Source organism: Symphalangus syndactylus, chromosome 3 (genome assembly GCF_028878055.3).
Source record: "Symphalangus syndactylus isolate Jambi chromosome 3, NHGRI_mSymSyn1-v2.1_pri, whole genome shotgun sequence".
Classification (NCBI taxonomy): Eukaryota; Metazoa; Chordata; class Mammalia; order Primates; family Hylobatidae; genus Symphalangus; species Symphalangus syndactylus.
Window position 1 is genome coordinate 19,611,400 of NC_072425.2, and position 15,440 is coordinate 19,626,839.

At 45.7% G+C, this 15,440-nt stretch overlaps 2 protein-coding genes across 10 annotated transcripts in view; one reads left to right on the top strand and one right to left on the bottom strand.

Annotated features, from left to right (window-relative positions):
* Positions 1 to 93: 93 nt before the first annotated feature.
* Positions 94 to 5,669, top strand: HSPA5 (heat shock protein family A (Hsp70) member 5). 2 transcript variants are annotated; one of them, XM_055271087.2, is made up of 8 exons: positions 94 to 624; positions 723 to 954; positions 1,328 to 1,465; positions 2,402 to 2,514; positions 2,607 to 2,997; positions 3,111 to 3,348; positions 3,621 to 3,788; positions 4,762 to 5,669. In XM_055271087.2, the coding sequence occupies exons 1-8, from the start codon at positions 503 to 505 to the stop codon at positions 5,322 to 5,324; spliced, it is 1,965 nt and encodes a 654-aa protein (XP_055127062.1). In that variant the 5' UTR covers positions 94 to 502; the 3' UTR covers positions 5,325 to 5,669. The 2 variants fall into 2 exon arrangements, with proteins under 2 accessions (XP_055127062.1, XP_055127060.1); XM_055271085.2 differs by having other exon boundaries at positions 260 to 624; positions 3,111 to 3,372.
* Positions 5,670 to 7,845: 2,176 nt separating this feature from the next.
* RABEPK (Rab9 effector protein with kelch motifs) overlaps positions 7,846 to 15,440 on the bottom strand; it is a 43,926-nt gene continuing 36,331 nt past the window's right edge. For all 8 annotated transcript variants that reach the window (XM_063636016.1, XM_055271097.2, XM_055271100.2 and 5 more), the window contains 3 exons: positions 12,369 to 12,518; positions 9,121 to 9,270; positions 7,846 to 8,165 (listed from right to left, as the gene is read on the bottom strand). In XM_063636016.1, coding sequence (XP_063492086.1) covers positions 7,873 to 8,165; positions 9,121 to 9,270; positions 12,369 to 12,518 — 593 coding nt within the window. In that variant the 3' untranslated portion in view covers positions 7,846 to 7,872. The remainder of the gene's footprint in view (positions 8,166 to 9,120; positions 9,271 to 12,368; positions 12,519 to 15,440) is intronic.

A 15,440-nucleotide genomic window follows, 5' to 3' on the forward strand; every position in this document is an offset into this window, starting at 1 on the left:
AGATAGACAGCTGCTGAACCAATGGGACCAGCGGATGGGGCGGATGTTATCTACCATTGGTGGACGTTAGAAACGAATAGCAGCCAATGAATCAGCTGGGCGGGCGGAGCAGTGACGTTTATTGCGGAGGGGGCCGCTTCGAATCGGCGGCGGCCAGCTTGGTGGCCTGGGCCAATGAACGGCCTCCAACGAGCAAAGCCTTCACCAATCGGCGGCCTCCACGACAGGGCTGGGGGGAGGGTATATAAGCCGAGTAGGCGACGGCGCGGTCGACGCCAGCCAAGACAGCACAGACAGGTTTAGCTATTGGGGTGTTTCGCGAGTGTGAGAGGTAAGCGCCGCGGCCTGTGTTTCCAGACCTGCCCTTCGCCTGGTTTGTGGCGCCTTGTGACCCCAGGCCCCTGCCGCCTGCAAGTCGGAAACTGCGCTGTGCTCTTGTGCTGCGGCCTGTGGCTGGACTGCCTGCGACGCCCTGCCTGGTGCTGCCCAACTGGCTGGGAAGATGAAGCTCTCCCTGGTGGCCGCAATGCTGCTGCTGCTCAGCGCGGCGCGGGCCGAGGAGGAGGACAAGAAAGAGGACGTGGGCACGGTGGTCGGCATCGACCTGGGGACCACCTACTCCTGGTAAGTGGGGTTTGCGGATGCAGGGGGACGGGGCGTGGCCGCCTGGCCTGGCGTGAGAAGTGCGGTGCTGATGTCCCTCTGTCGGGTTTTTCTGCCAGCGTCGGCGTGTTCAAGAACGGCCGCGTGGAGATCATCGCCAACGATCAGGGCAACCGCATCACGCCGTCCTATGTGGCCTTCACTCCTGAAGGGGAACGTCTGATTGGCGATGCCGCCAAGAACCAGCTCACCTCCAACCCCGAGAACACGGTCTTTGACGCCAAGCGGCTCATCGGCCGCACGTGGAATGACCCGTCTGTGCAGCAGGACATCAAGTTCTTGCCGTTCAAGGTTCGACCGGGTTTTTCTCATCCAGTTAGAGGACGGGTGGGTGGTGGGAGTATTTAGAGTTATAAGTCTCTGGAAAAGTGTTCAGACAACAGTTGAAGGTTATAGACATGATGTATGTAATAACTTTAATAATATTAGTATGTTACAAAACTTAAGACAGTATAGTTGCTGTCGTACTCTGTCTACAATAGTTTAGGAATAAAAGACCGATGAAAACTGAACTTTGTAAGACACCTGTACTCCCTGAAGTATTTCTAGTCAATTTGCAGCCCCAAGGGACCAAAATAAACCAAATTGTGGAGATGGTAGTGGGTCTTTTAAACTTTGAGATATCATTGTATCTGTGTCTGAAAACGATAATTCTTTAAAATAGGTGGTTGAAAAGAAAACTAAACCATACATTCAAGTTGATATTGGAGGTGGGCAAACAAAGACATTTGCTCCTGAAGAAATTTCTGCCATGGTTCTCACTAAAATGAAAGAAACCGCTGAGGCTTATTTGGGAAAGAAGGTAAATATTTCTAGAACAATGTTAAGTATTTTTTGATCATTAGTGTTCTTGGTTGGCTGTTATGTATAGAAGCCTTCATGAAAGGTTTCAAAAATTTTAATCAGAATGGTATTCATGCTTGTCAGGTTTAATTGTTGAGTCCCTTACTATAAGCCAAACAAAATAGACTTTTCATTTGTTATTTAATAATTACAATTCCAGGGGCATAAAATTTTATATATTGTATTCATCAATAAATTGGCTTAAAAACTAAAGTGATGGTTTGACTATAATTTTTTTTTTTTGAGATGGAGTCTTGCTCTGTTGCCCAGGCTGGACTGCAGTGGCACGATCTCAGCTCACTGCAACCTCTGCCTCCCGGGTTCAAGCAGCTCTCCTGTCTCAGCCTCCCAAGTAACTGGAACTACAGGCACACCACCACACCTGGCTAATTTTTTTTTTTTTTTTTAATTTTCAGTAGAAACAGGGTTTCTCCACATTGCCCAGGCTGTTTTTAAAATCCTGACCTCAGGTGATCCTCCTGCCTCAGCCTCCCAAAGTGCTGGGATTACAGGCATTTAAATGAGGGTTAAACTATGTGACAATACACTTAATTTTTTTTTTTTTTTTTTTTTTTTTTTTTTTTTTTTTTTTGAGACGGAGTCTCGCTCTGTCGCCCAGGCTGGAGTGCAGTGGCGCAATCTCGGCTCACTGCAAGCTCCGCCTCTCGGGTTCACGCCATTCTCCTGCCTCAGCCTCTCCGAGTAGCTGGGACTACAGGCGCCCACCACCACGCCCGGCTAATTTTTTGTATTTTTAGTAGAGACGGGGTTTCACCGTGGTCTCGATCTCTTGACCTCGTGATCTGCCCGCCTCGGCCTCCCAAAGTGCTGGGATTACAAGCGTGAGCCACCGCGCCCGGCCAACAATACACTTAATTATCTTTTATCCTTTTAGGTTACCCATGCAGTTGTTACTGTACCAGCCTATTTTAATGATGCCCAACGCCAAGCAACCAAAGACGCTGGAACTATTGCTGGCCTAAATGTTATGAGGATCATCAACGAGCCGTAAGTATGAAATTCAGGGATATGGCATATTTGCCAAATAGTGGAAATGTGAAGTACTGACAAAACTTTTCCCTTTTTTAATCTCCTAATAGTACGGCAGCTGCTATTGCTTATGGCCTGGATAAGAGGGAGGGGGAGAAGAACATCCTGGTGTTTGACCTGGGTGGCGGAACCTTCGATGTGTCTCTTCTCACCATTGACAATGGTGTCTTCGAAGTCGTGGCCACTAATGGAGATACTCATCTGGGTGGAGAAGACTTTGACCAGCGTGTCATGGAACACTTCATCAAACTGTACAAAAAGAAGACTGGCAAAGACGTCAGGAAAGACAACAGAGCTGTGCAGAAACTCCGGCGTGAGGTAGAAAAGGCCAAACGGGCCCTGTCTTCTCAACATCAAGCAAGAATTGAAATTGAGTCCTTCTATGAAGGAGAAGACTTTTCTGAGACCCTGACTCGGGCCAAATTTGAAGAGCTCAACATGGTATGTTCCTTGTTTTCTGCTTTGCTAATGAGATCTCATTAGACTCTGAATTCAGGACATTGCATCTAGATACTTGGATAACAGACATCACAGTAACTGTGTCTTTTTTCTAGGATCTGTTCCGGTCTACTATGAAGCCCGTCCAGAAAGTGTTGGAAGATTCTGATTTGAAGAAGTCTGATATTGATGAAATTGTTCTTGTTGGTGGCTCGACTCGAATTCCAAAGATTCAGCAACTGGTTAAAGAATTCTTCAATGGCAAGGAACCATCCCGTGGCATAAACCCAGATGAAGCTGTAGCGTATGGTGCTGCTGTCCAGGCTGGTGTGCTCTCTGGTGATCAAGATACAGGTAGGTCATCATCGCAACATCTTAGTGATTCAGTAGCCTGATGGAAGACTCATTAGCTATTGCTTTAGAAAATACCAGAATATGAGCAACAAGGTCACACAGGTAGTAAAGGGTATAAGTGAAGACAAGACTGGGGTAGTCTCAAGATCATTAGCAACTGTTTAATTCACTGCCTTTAAAATATGTGTTAGAACCTAACCAAATGTTAGAGAAACTTTACATAGCTCATAGGGAGAACTTGAATTAAAAGTTAAATAACTTATTCTTAACAGGTGACCTGGTACTGCTTGATGTATGTCCCCTTACACTTGGTATTGAAACTGTGGGAGGTGTCATGACCAAACTGATACCAAGGAACACAGTGGTGCCTACCAAGAAGTCTCAGATCTTTTCTACAGCTTCCGATAATCAACCAACTGTTACAATCAAGGTCTATGAAGGTAATTACTTCAGTTTGCTAATATCGTGGCTTTTTTTTTTTTTTTTTGAGATGAAGTCTTGCTCTGTTGCCCAGGCTGGACTGCAGTGGCTACCTCTGTCTCCCGGGTTCAAGTGATTCTCCTGTCTCAGCCTCCAGAGTAGCTGGGATTACAGGCGTGGACCACCACACCTGGCTAATTTCTGTATTTTTAGTAGAGATGGGGTTTCACCATGTTGCCCAGGCTGGTCTCCAACTCCTGACCTCAGGTCATCTGCCTGCCTCCCAAAGTGCTGGGATTACAGGCGTGAGCCACCGTGCCAGGTCTATCTATCATGGCATATTTTAAAAGAACATGACTTAATATGTTCTATTGAAATGGCTAGGGAACTAAGTAACTGCTGTTTTCAGATGGAGGTCTTAATTTGAATAATGTTTTATATCTAAATATTTAGCATTCTTTTTTTTTTTTTTGAGATGGAGTCTTGCTCTGTTGCCTAGGCTAGGGTGCAGTGGCATGACCTACAACCTCTGCCTCCCGAATAGCTGGGATTACAGGTGCCTACCACCACGCCCAGCTAAGTTTTGTATTTTTAGTAGAGGCGGGGTTTCGCCATGTTGGCCAGGCTGGTCTTGAACCCCTAACCTCAGGTGATCCACTGACCTCGGCCTCCCAAAGTGCTGGGATTATTACAGGTGTGAGCCACTGTACCCAGCCAATGATTTGGCATTCTTATGAATAATAGCATCTGAGCTGACTCCTACAGTATAAGGAAAAGGAGTTCACAGTACTTTAAAATAGATAAAATTCAGTTGAGTTAGTAACCTAACTCATTGTTAGTACTAGTTGCTGCTCCTTGTAGACCAATATGAAATGACTTTCAGCTCGATAAAACCAAAAGTGTCACTTTATGCTTCAGACTGAAATGCAGGGATCTAGATGTGCTAATGCTTGTCAGTAACAACTAACGAGTCTTTCTGTATGTAACTTCTAGGTGAACGACCCCTGACAAAAGACAATCATCTTCTGGGTACATTTGATCTGACTGGCATTCCTCCTGCTCCTCGTGGGGTCCCACAGATTGAAGTCACCTTTGAGATAGATGTGAATGGTATTCTTCGAGTGACAGCTGAAGACAAAGGTACGGGGAACAAAAATAAGATCACAATTACCAATGACCAGAATCGCCTGACACCGGAAGAAATCGAAAGGATGGTTAATGATGCTGAGAAGTTTGCTGAGGAAGACAAAAAGCTCAAGGAGCGCATTGATAGTAGAAATGAGTTGGAAAGCTATGCCTATTCTCTAAAGAATCAGATTGGAGATAAAGAAAAGCTGGGAGGTAAACTTTCCTCTGAAGATAAGGAGACCATGGAAAAAGCTGTAGAAGAAAAGATTGAATGGCTGGAAAGCCACCAAGATGCTGACATTGAAGACTTCAAAGCTAAGAAGAAGGAACTGGAAGAAATTGTTCAACCAATTATCAGCAAACTCTATGGAAGTGCAGGCCCTCCTCCAACTGGTGAAGAGGATACAGCAGAAAAAGATGAGTTGTAGACACTGATCTGCTAGTGCTGTAATATTGTAAATACTGGACTCAGGAACTTTTGTTAGGAAAAAATTGAAAGAACTTAAGTCTCGAATGTAATTGGAATCTTCACCTCAGAGTGGAGTTGAAACTGCTATAGCCCAAGCGGCTGTTTACTGCTTTTCATTAGCAGTTGCTCACATGTCTTTGGGTGGGGGGGAGAAGAAGAATTGGCCATCTTAAAAAGCGGGTAAAAAACCTGGGTTAGGGTGTGTGTTCACCTTCAAAATGTTCTATTTAACAATTGGGTCATGTGCATCTGGTGTAGGAAGTTTTTTCTACCATAAGTGACACCAATAAATGTTTGTTATTTACACTGGTCTAATGTTTGTGAGAAGCTTCTAATTAGATCAGTTATTTATTTTAGGAAATTTAAGGCTAGATTCTCGTGTGGGGTGAGGGGAGGGAGTGTTTGGTATGTTGGGATAAGGAAACACTTCTATTTAATGCTTCAAGGGAATTTTTTTTTTTTTTTTTTTAAATACCCTCCTGGGCCCAAGTGATCCTTCCACCTCAGTCTCCCAGCTAATTGAGACTACAGGCTTGTTACCACCATGCTTGGCTTTTGTGTTAATCTAAAAGGGGAGAGAAGTTAATCCACATCTTTACTCAGGCAAGGGGCATTTCACAGTGCCCAAGAGTGGGGTTTTCTTGAACATACTTGGTTTCCTGTTTCCCCTTATCTTTCTAAAACTGTCTTTCTGGTGGCCTTTTTTTTTTAAATTATTATTACTAATGATGCTTTTATAGCTGCTTGGATTCTCTGAGAAATGATGGGGAGTGAGTGATCACTGGTATTAACTTTATACACTTGGATTTAATTTGTAACTTTAGGATGTAAAGGTATATTGTGAACCCTAGCTGTGTCAGAATCTCCATCCCTGAAATTTCTCATTAGTGGTACTGGGGTGGGATCTTGGATGGTGACATTGAAACTACACTAAATCCCCTCACTATGAATGGGCTAAAGGCAGGGTTTGTGTCAAAACTGGTTTAGGATTACTTAGATTGTGTTCCTGAAGAAGAGAGTCCAGGTAAATGGTATGATCAATAAAGGACAGGCTGGTGCTAACATAAAATCCAATATCGTAGTCCTTTGGGAGGCCAAGGCGGGTGGATCACAAGGTCAAGAGATAGAGACCATCTTTGCCAACATGGTGAAACCCCATCTCTACTGAAAATACAAAAATTAGCTGGGTGTGGTAGTGCAAGCCGAAGGCTGAGGTAGGAGAATCACTTGAACCCAGGAGGCAGAGGTTGCAGTGAGCCGAGATGACACCACTGCACTCCAGCCTGGCGACAAGAGTGGGACTCCACCTCAAAAAAAAAATCCAATACTGCCCAAGGATAGGCATTTTATAGATGAGCAACTGGCTGAAAGGTTAATTTTCTAGGGCGAGTAGAACTGGATCCCAACACCAAGCTCTTAATTAGACCTAGGCCTCTGCTGCACTGCCCGAAAAGCATTTGGGCAGACCCTGAGCAGAATACTGATCTCAGGCCAAGCCCAATACAGCCATTAAAAATGACCTGCAGTGCTGTGTACCCTGGGGCAATAGGGTTAAATGGCAACTAGGGCTAGTCTTCCCTTACCTCAAAGGCTCTCACTACCGTGGACCACCTAGTCTACGTCTTTCTGAGGAGCTGTTACTGAATATTAAAAAGATAGACTTCAACTAATAAACGTCCACTCTGATGTCTATAGTTTGTTGTTTACCAATTACAATTCTGCAACTTCCTTTTTAACCCTAACCGTATTGCAACCTTGTGATTAGCATTTAATACACTAATCACACCTACCTGGGTTTGTATTGCTGGCAAAACCTTTTATATATATATATATATATATATATATATATATATGTATACATATATGTGTGTTTATGTATACATATATAAATACACATATATATAGATATAAAAATATGTATACATATATATATATATTTTTTTTTTGAGACGGAGTTTCATTCTTGTCACCCAGGCTGGAGTGCAATGGTGTGATCTCAGCTCACTGCAACCTCCGCCTCCCGAGTTCCAGCGATTCTCCTGTCTCAGCCTCCCGAGTAGCTGGGATTACAGGCATGTGCCACCACGCCCGGCTAATTTTGTGTTTTTAGTAGAGACAGAGTTTCTCCATGGTGGTAAGGCTGGTCTTGAACTCCCGACCTCAGGTGATCCACCTCCTCGGCCTCCCAAAGTGTTGGGATTACAGGCATGAGCCACCAAGCCTGGCCCAAAGCCTTTTATGTTAATACAGTGGAGGTTTTTGCATTGGGCAAAACTTATCTATTTACTAGTTTGCAAACAAGTCACTGAGAGTCATTCCCAAGAGTTCTGAGAGGCAATATAGCAAGGTTTAGTACACGTAAGAATTATTTGCATTAGTTTCTTCACCTACCAAAGTAGGAGAAAAACAGATATATAATGCAGAAGATATTTTGGAGGTATAAAACAGCTAATGTTTTACTTAACTATTCTGAAAGTTACTGACAGGTAATAAAAATGTGGGTTTTATTAGTCAACTACAGTCACAATACAATCATCATAGATTTCCCCTTCTGTATTCATCCCACCAAACACCAAACAGAGCAGTGTATCAGTCTGGCTTTCCTCATGTGAGTCACCACTGTGGCTCATTACTTTGTCAGCTGAATCCCCTTTCTCAGCTTCATGGTTCAGAGTGAGAGAGCTGGAATCTTCTTTCTCAGAAGCACACGTCACTGGCCATGGAATGATACACATGGAATGGTCCAATCGTCCAGGGGGTAGAAAAGTATCAAATTTAAGCAAGGTCCAATGCTGCTCTTCTATGTTGGGGAGGGAAAAGGCTTCATGTTAAATTTCCAGATAGATAGGCCGGGCACGGTGGCTCACGCCTGTAATCCTAGCACTTTGGGAGGCCAAAGTGGGCGGATCACGAGGTCAGGAGATGGAGACCATCCTGGCTAACACGGTGAAACCCCATCTCTACCAAAAATACAAAAAAAAAATTAGCTGGGCGTGGTGGCGGGCACCTGTAGTCCCAGCTACTCGGGAGGCTGAGGCAGGAGAATGGCGTGAACCTAGGAGGTGGAACTTGCAGTGAGCTGAGATCACATCACTGCACTACAGCCTGGGCGACAGAGCGAGACTCCGTCTCAGAAAATAAATAAATAAATAAATAAATAAAAATTTCCAGATAGTGAAAGCCAAAATCTGAATAAAATTTAAAAAGTAATGAAATTTCTAGAAATGTTCAGTGATTTACTGTAGCAGCTGAGTCCTAACAAACAGGAGTAAAAGGAAAAAAACCTTATGGCAGCGTTGCTGCTTTAATGATGTCATCCCCTACAGAGTTTTCATTCTTTTGGATTTAGATATAGAGTAACCAAATTGGAAGCACTGCATCACTTTTTTTTTCTTTTTCTTTTTTTTTTTTTTTGAGACACAGTCTGGCTCTGTCACCAGGCTGGAGTGCAGTGGTGTGATCTCAGCTCACTGCAACCTCTGCCTCCTGGGTTCAAGCAATTCCCCTGCCTCAGCCTCCTGAGTAGCTGGGACTACAGGCGCCCACCACTAGGCCTGGCTAATTTTTTGTATTTTAGTAGAGACAGGGTTTCACCATGTTGGTCAGGATGGTCTCGATCTCCTGACCTCGTGATCTGCCTGCCTCGGCCTCCCAAAGTGCTGGGATTACAGGCATGAGCCACCACACTCGGCCACTGCATCACTTTTCAAAGAATGTTTAGATTTGTTTAAAGATCCCCGTGGACACCTGCTCACCTGTGTGATACTGGTACATTGTGTCCAGTGCTCCTGCAGGAGTCATTCCACCAAAGATGTACAAGTGTTTTCCCACGGCCACAGCTGAGTGGGCAGCACAGCCTGCTGGAGCAGCCCCAGTGGGATTTAGCTTCTGCCATTTCATGTCACCTGCCAAGAGAAAGAAAGAAAGCTTTGGCACAACATGGGCTAAGATGTGCTTTCAAACTTACCTATCTACTGTAGTTTGCACACCAGCCACTGAAAGTCATTCACCAAGAGCTCTGAGAGGTTTAGTGCACATAAGAATTATTTGGGGAATTCTGACATTATGATTGGGTAGTCCAGGGAGGAAGGGAGGGAGGAGCTCAGTGATTCCCAGAATCTCAGGTGATTCTGATGTAGGCAGTCTTTGGATCACACAGAAATGTGATACAACCTTTCTAATAACAGTCACCTTCAACCATTCACTATTAACTGCCTCGAATTAGCTCAGTTTCTCTCTCTCTCTGTCTCTCTCTCTCTGTGTGTGTGTGTGTGTGTGTGTGTGTATGTACTTTAAATACAGCTCCTGGGCCAGGCGCGGTGGCTCACACCTGTAATCCCAGCACTTTGGGAGGCCGAGGCGGGTGGACTACCTGAGGTTGGGAGTTCAAGACCAGCCTGACCAACATGGAGAAACCCCATCTCTACTAAAAATACAAAATTAGCCAGGCATGGTGGTGCATGCCTGTAATCCCAGCTACTCAGAAGGCTGAGGCATGAGAATTGCTTGAACCCAGGAGGTGGAGGTTGCGCTGAGCCGAGATCATGCCATTGCACTCCAGCCCGGGCAACAAGAGCGAAGCTCCGTCTCAAAAAAAGCAACAACAACAAAAAAAAACAGTTCCTTAGCGATTTTGTAAGTGCTGGCTAAACAACAAATTTTGCTCACTTAATTTTCATAACAGCCCTATGAAATTTCTATTACTTCTGCCTATCCCCTTTCTTCTTTTTTTTGCTCTGTTGCCCAGCCTGAAGTGCAGTGGCTTGATCTGGGCTCACTGCAAAATCTGACTCCCGGGTTCAAGCAATTCTCTGCCTCAGCCTCCCGAGTAGCTGGGATTACAGGCATCTGCCACTGGGACTGGCTAATTTTTTGTATTTTTAGTAGAGACGGTATTTCACCATCTTGGCCAGGCTGGTCTTGAACTCCTGACCTCGTGATCCACCCACCTTGGCCTCCCAAAGTGCTGGGATTACAGGTGGGAGCCATGTAATCAAAATATTTTGTAAACAAAATACACAAGTTCCCTACCATAATGGACCTTACAACTTGAAGGAATTGCCCAGAATGAGTCCAGGGTCTCCCCACAGCATATCAGCCCTTCAGATACTTAAAAGATATTCCTCATGTTCTCTTTAACCTTCCTCTTCCCACTGTTTTCAACCATTTAGCATGAAAAGCATGAAACTCTAGTTATCTACATCCACATTATCCAGGTCCTTCATGGGTTAATGGCTAACACCAGAAAGAAATCCAGTAGGCCAACACAAAGCATAATGGGTTGTAATGAAAGGAGAGCACTGTTGGAAGGATAAGAGACAATACATGACTGGGTCCATAGTAAGCACTCAGGAGATTATTTAGTGCTATGATTTTTTATTATTAGTATTCTGTCCAGAGGTAACAGAATCTGATGAAGATTCTACCAGCTGGTCAAGTTACCTACATATAAGAGCAAGGCTATATTTTCTTTTTTTTTTTTTTGAGACGGAGTCTTGCTCTGTCGCCCAGGCTGGAGTGCAGTGGCGCAATCTCGGCTCACTGCAAGCTCCGCCTCCCGGGTTCACGCCATTCTCCTGCCTCAGCCTCTCCGAGTAGCTGGGACTACAGGCGCCCGCCACCACACCCGGCTAATTTTTTGTATTTTTAGTAGAGACGGGGTTTCACCGTGGTCTCGATCTCCTGACCTCGTGATCCGCCCGCCTCGGCCTCCCAAAGTGCTGGGATTACAAGCGTGAGCCACCGCGCCTGGCCCTATATTTTCTTTTTCTTTTTTCTTTTCTTTTTTTTTTTTTTTTGAGATGGAATCTCACTCTGTTGCCTAGGCTGGAGTGCAGGGGTGCAATCTCGGCTCATGGCAACCTCCGCCTCCCGGGTTCCAGTGATTTTCCTGCCTCAGCCTCCTGAGTAGTTGGGATTACAGGAACGGGCCACCATGCCTGGCTAATTTTTATATTTTTAGTAGAGACGGGGTTTCACCATGTTGGCTAGGCTGGTCTTGAACTCCTGACCTCAGATGATCCAGCTGCCTCGGCTTCCCAAAGTGCTGAGATTACAGGCCTGAGCCACTGTGCCCAGCTTTTTTTTTTTTTTTTGAGACGGAGTCTCACTCTGTCACCCAGGCTGGAGTGCAATGGCATGGTCTCGGCTCACTGCAACCTCTGCCTCCCGGGTTCAAGCGATTCTCCTGCCTCAGCCTCCCAAGTAGCTGGGAATAGAGGCGAGTGCCACCACACTTGGCTAATTTTTTTTATTTTTAGTAGAGATGGGGTTTCATTATGTTGGCCAGGCTGGTCTCGACCTCCTTACCTCATGATCCCCCAGCCTCAGCCTCCCAAAGTGCTGGGATTACAGGTGTGAGTCACCATGCCTGGCTTTTTTTTATTTTTTTTTTATTTTTTGGAGATGGAGTCTTGCTCTGTGGCCCAGGCTGGAGGGCAGTGGTGTAATCTTAGCTCACCACAACCTCCACCTCCTGGGTTCAAGCGATTCTCCTGACTCAGGCGCCAATGTAGCTGGGATTACAGGCACATGTGCCATGACAGTAGGCTAATTCTTGTATTTTTAGTAGACACGGGGTTTCACCATGTTGGCCAGGCTGGTCTCAAACTCCTGATCTCAGGTGATATGACTGCCTCAGCCTCCCAAGGTGCTAAGATTACAGGCATGAGCCATTGCGCCTGGCCAAGCAAGGCTATATTCTTTCAAAGCACACTTTAAAAAATCACTTGAGCACAGAAGTTTGAGACCAGCCTGGGCAGCATGGTGAGACCCCAACTCTACCAAAATAAAATTTTACATTAGCCAAGCATGGTGGCACACACCTGTAGCTCCAGCTACTGGGGAGGATGAGGTAGGAGGATCACTTGAGCCCTGGAGGCCGAGGCTACTGAGATCATGCCACTGCACTCCAGCCTGAGTGACAGACAAACACCCTGTCTAAAAAAGAAAAAAAAGAAAAAAATAACAATTTTAAACAGACAAGCCCCCGTGCCCTGCTTACTTATATCAATGCAGTGGAGATCATCATAGAATCTGTCCCCTGCCAAGCCTCCGTGGATGAAGAGGTTTGTCCCTGCTGCCACCATCACATGACCATGCCGGGGAGATGGAGGATTTCCAAGTGTCTCTGGCTGTGACCAGGTCAAAGTGTCTAGAAAAGTAAATTCAATAACATCAAATGGCAAAACTATTAAACAAGAACACAAGAAGCAGGCCCAAGCCTCTGTAGCACCTCCCAGCAAGCGGAGCTGTCCCATGCAGGAAGCAACCTTGGGGTCATTCACTGCAACTCCCCCAGCCAATCCAGGCATCCCTCCTTTTACAACCTATAGGCTGGTGCAGTGGCTCACAGTTGTAATCCCAGCACTTTGGGAGGCCGAGACAGATGGATCACCTGAGGTCAGGAGTTCGAGGCCAGCCTTGCCAACATGGTGAAACACTGTCTCTACTAAAAACACACACACACACACAAATTAGCCAGGTGTGGTGGCAGGTGCCTAGTAATCCCAGCTACTTGGGAGGCTGAGGCAGGAGAATTGCTTCAACCCGAGAGGTGGAGGTTGAATGAGCTGAAATTGCGCCACTGCATTCCAGCCTGGGCCACAGAGCAAGACTCTGTCTTAAAAAAAAAAAAAAAAAAAAAAAAAAAAAAAAAAGGGCTGGGTGTGGTGGCTCACACCTGTAATTCCAGCACATTGGGAGGCCGAGGCAGGTGGATCACAAGGTCAAGAGATCGAGACCATCCTGGCCAACACGGTGAAACCCTGTCTCTACTAAAAATAACAAAAATTAGCTGGGCGTGGTGGCGCGCGTCTGTAGTCCCAGCTACTCAGGAGCCTGAGGCAGGAGAATCATTTAAACCCGGGAGTCGGAGGTTGTGGTGAGCTGCGATGGCGCCACTACACTCTAGCCTGGCGACAGAGCGAGACTCCGTCTCAAAAAAAAAGAAAGAAAGAAAAAAAGTCCTATAGAGGCTCTGCGTGCATGCTTCTAGGGCTGGAGAGCCCACTACCGAATATGCCTGCCCCTTCTACTCAGCACCCGGAAGCCATTTCTTGCTATGAAATAAAAACGATTTTGATCTCCTCTTTAGCTTCAAACTAAAACTGCCACAAAGTCAAAATGAATGAGTCTGTTTCTGTGACAGCCCTTCAGAGTCATCTTCTTGTTATTCATTTATTTAATGTATTATTATTATTATTACTATTATTATTTGAGACAAAGTTTCGGTCTTGTTGCCCAGGCTGGAGTGCAATGGCATGATCTCAGCTCACTGCAACCTCTGCCTCCCGGGTTCAAGCAATTCTCCTGCCTCAGCCTCCAGAGTAGTTGGGATTACAGGCATGCAACACCACATGCAGCTAATTTTTGTATTTTTAGTAGAGACGGGGTTTCTCCATGTTGGTCAGGCTGGTCTCGAACTCCTGACTTCAGGTGATCTGCCCACCTTGGCCTCCCAAAGTGCTGGGATTACAGGCATGAGTCACCATGCCTGGCTTCTATTTATTATTACTATTTTTTGGAGACAGAGTCTTGCTCTGTCGCCAAGGCTGGAGTGCAGTGGCACAATCTCGGCTTATTGTAACCTCCGCCTCCCTGGTTCAATCAATTCTCCTGCCTCAGCTTCCCGAATAGCTGGGACTACAGCCACATGCCATCACCCTCAGCTAATTTTTGTATTTTTAACAAAGATGGGGTATCACCATGTTGGCCAGGCTGGTCTTGATCTCTTGACCTCATGATTCGCCCGCCTCAGCCTCCCAAAGTGCTGGGATTACAGACACGAGCCACCGTGCCCGGCTCCGTCTAGTATTTTGTATTTTTGTAGAGACGGGGTTTCACCATGTTGCCTAGGCAATCGAACTCCTGAGCTCAGGCAATCTGCCCACCTCGGCCTCCCAAAGTGGTAGAATTATAGGCGTGAGCCACTGTGCCCAGCCTTGTTATTTATTTATTTTATAAGTAATGTTTCAATAACAATTTCATCCCTTAATGACTAATATTTGGACAAGTTACTTGTCTATGTCAGTGGCACTCAACTTTTTTTTTTTTTTTTTTTTTTTTTTGCAGGGCATCGGGGGACAGAGTTTTGCTCTGTTGATCAGGCTAGAATGCACAGATGCGATCTTTGCCCACTGCAACCTCCACCTCCCAGGTTCAAGTGATTCTCCTGCCTCAGCCTCCTGAGTAGCTGGGATTACAGGTGTGCGCCACCATGCCCAGTTAAATTTTTTTTTCTTTTCTTTTTTTTGTAACAGAGTCTTCCTCTGTCACCCAGGCTGGAGTGTAATGGTGCAATCTCAGCTCACTACAACCTCCGCCTCCCAGGTTCAAGTGAGTCTACTGCCTCAGCCTCCCAAGTAGCTGAGATTACAGGTGCCTACCACCAAGCCCGGCTAATTTTTTGTATGTTTTTTAGTAGAGATGGGGTTTCACTGTGTTAGCCAGGATGGTCTCGATCTCTTGACCTCATGATCCGCCCGCCTCGGCCTCCCAAAGTGTTGGGATTACAGGCGTGAGCCACCACGCCTGGCCCTTAATTTTTGTATTTTTAGTAGAGACGGGTTTCACCATGTTGGCCAACCTGGTCTCAAACTCCTGACCTAAAATGATCCACCCATCTCAGCCTCCCAAAGTGTTGGGATTATAGGCGTGAGCCACTGCGCCCATTCTAAATTTTTAAATATTTTTAGTAAAGCCGAGGTTTTACCATGTTGGCCAGGCTAGTCTCAAACTCCTGACTAAAAGAGATCCACCCCCCTGGGCCTCCCAAAGTGCTGGGATTACAGGTGTGAGCCACTGCCATTTTTTTTTTTTTTGAGACGGAGTTTTGCTCTTGCTGCCTAGGCTGGAGTGCAATGGCACGATCTTGGCTCTCACTGCAACCTCTGCCTCCCAGGTTCAAGCAATTCTCCTGCCTCAGCCTTTCAAATAGCTGGGATTATAGGTGCACACCACCATGACTGGCTAATTTTTGTATTTTTAGTAGAGATAGGATTGACCATGTTGCCCAGCCTGGTCTTGAACTCCTGGGCTCAAGTGATCCATCCACCTCAGCCTCCCAAAGTGCTGG

What these genes read in the sequence shown, in the direction of transcription:
- HSPA5 (XM_055271085.2), top strand. Translation starts at nt 503, where the DNA reads ATGAAGCTCTCCCTGGTGGCCGCAATGCTGCTGCTGCTCAGCGCGGCG. An exon ending in AATTTGAAGAGCTCAACATG is followed by an intron (nt 2,998 to 3,110) that starts GTATGTTCCTTG and finishes TCTTTTTTCTAG; the next exon opens with GATCTGTTCCGGTCTACTAT. An exon ending in GTCATCATCGCAACATCTTA is followed by an intron (nt 3,373 to 3,620) that starts GTGATTCAGTAG and finishes TATTCTTAACAG; the next exon opens with GTGACCTGGTACTGCTTGAT.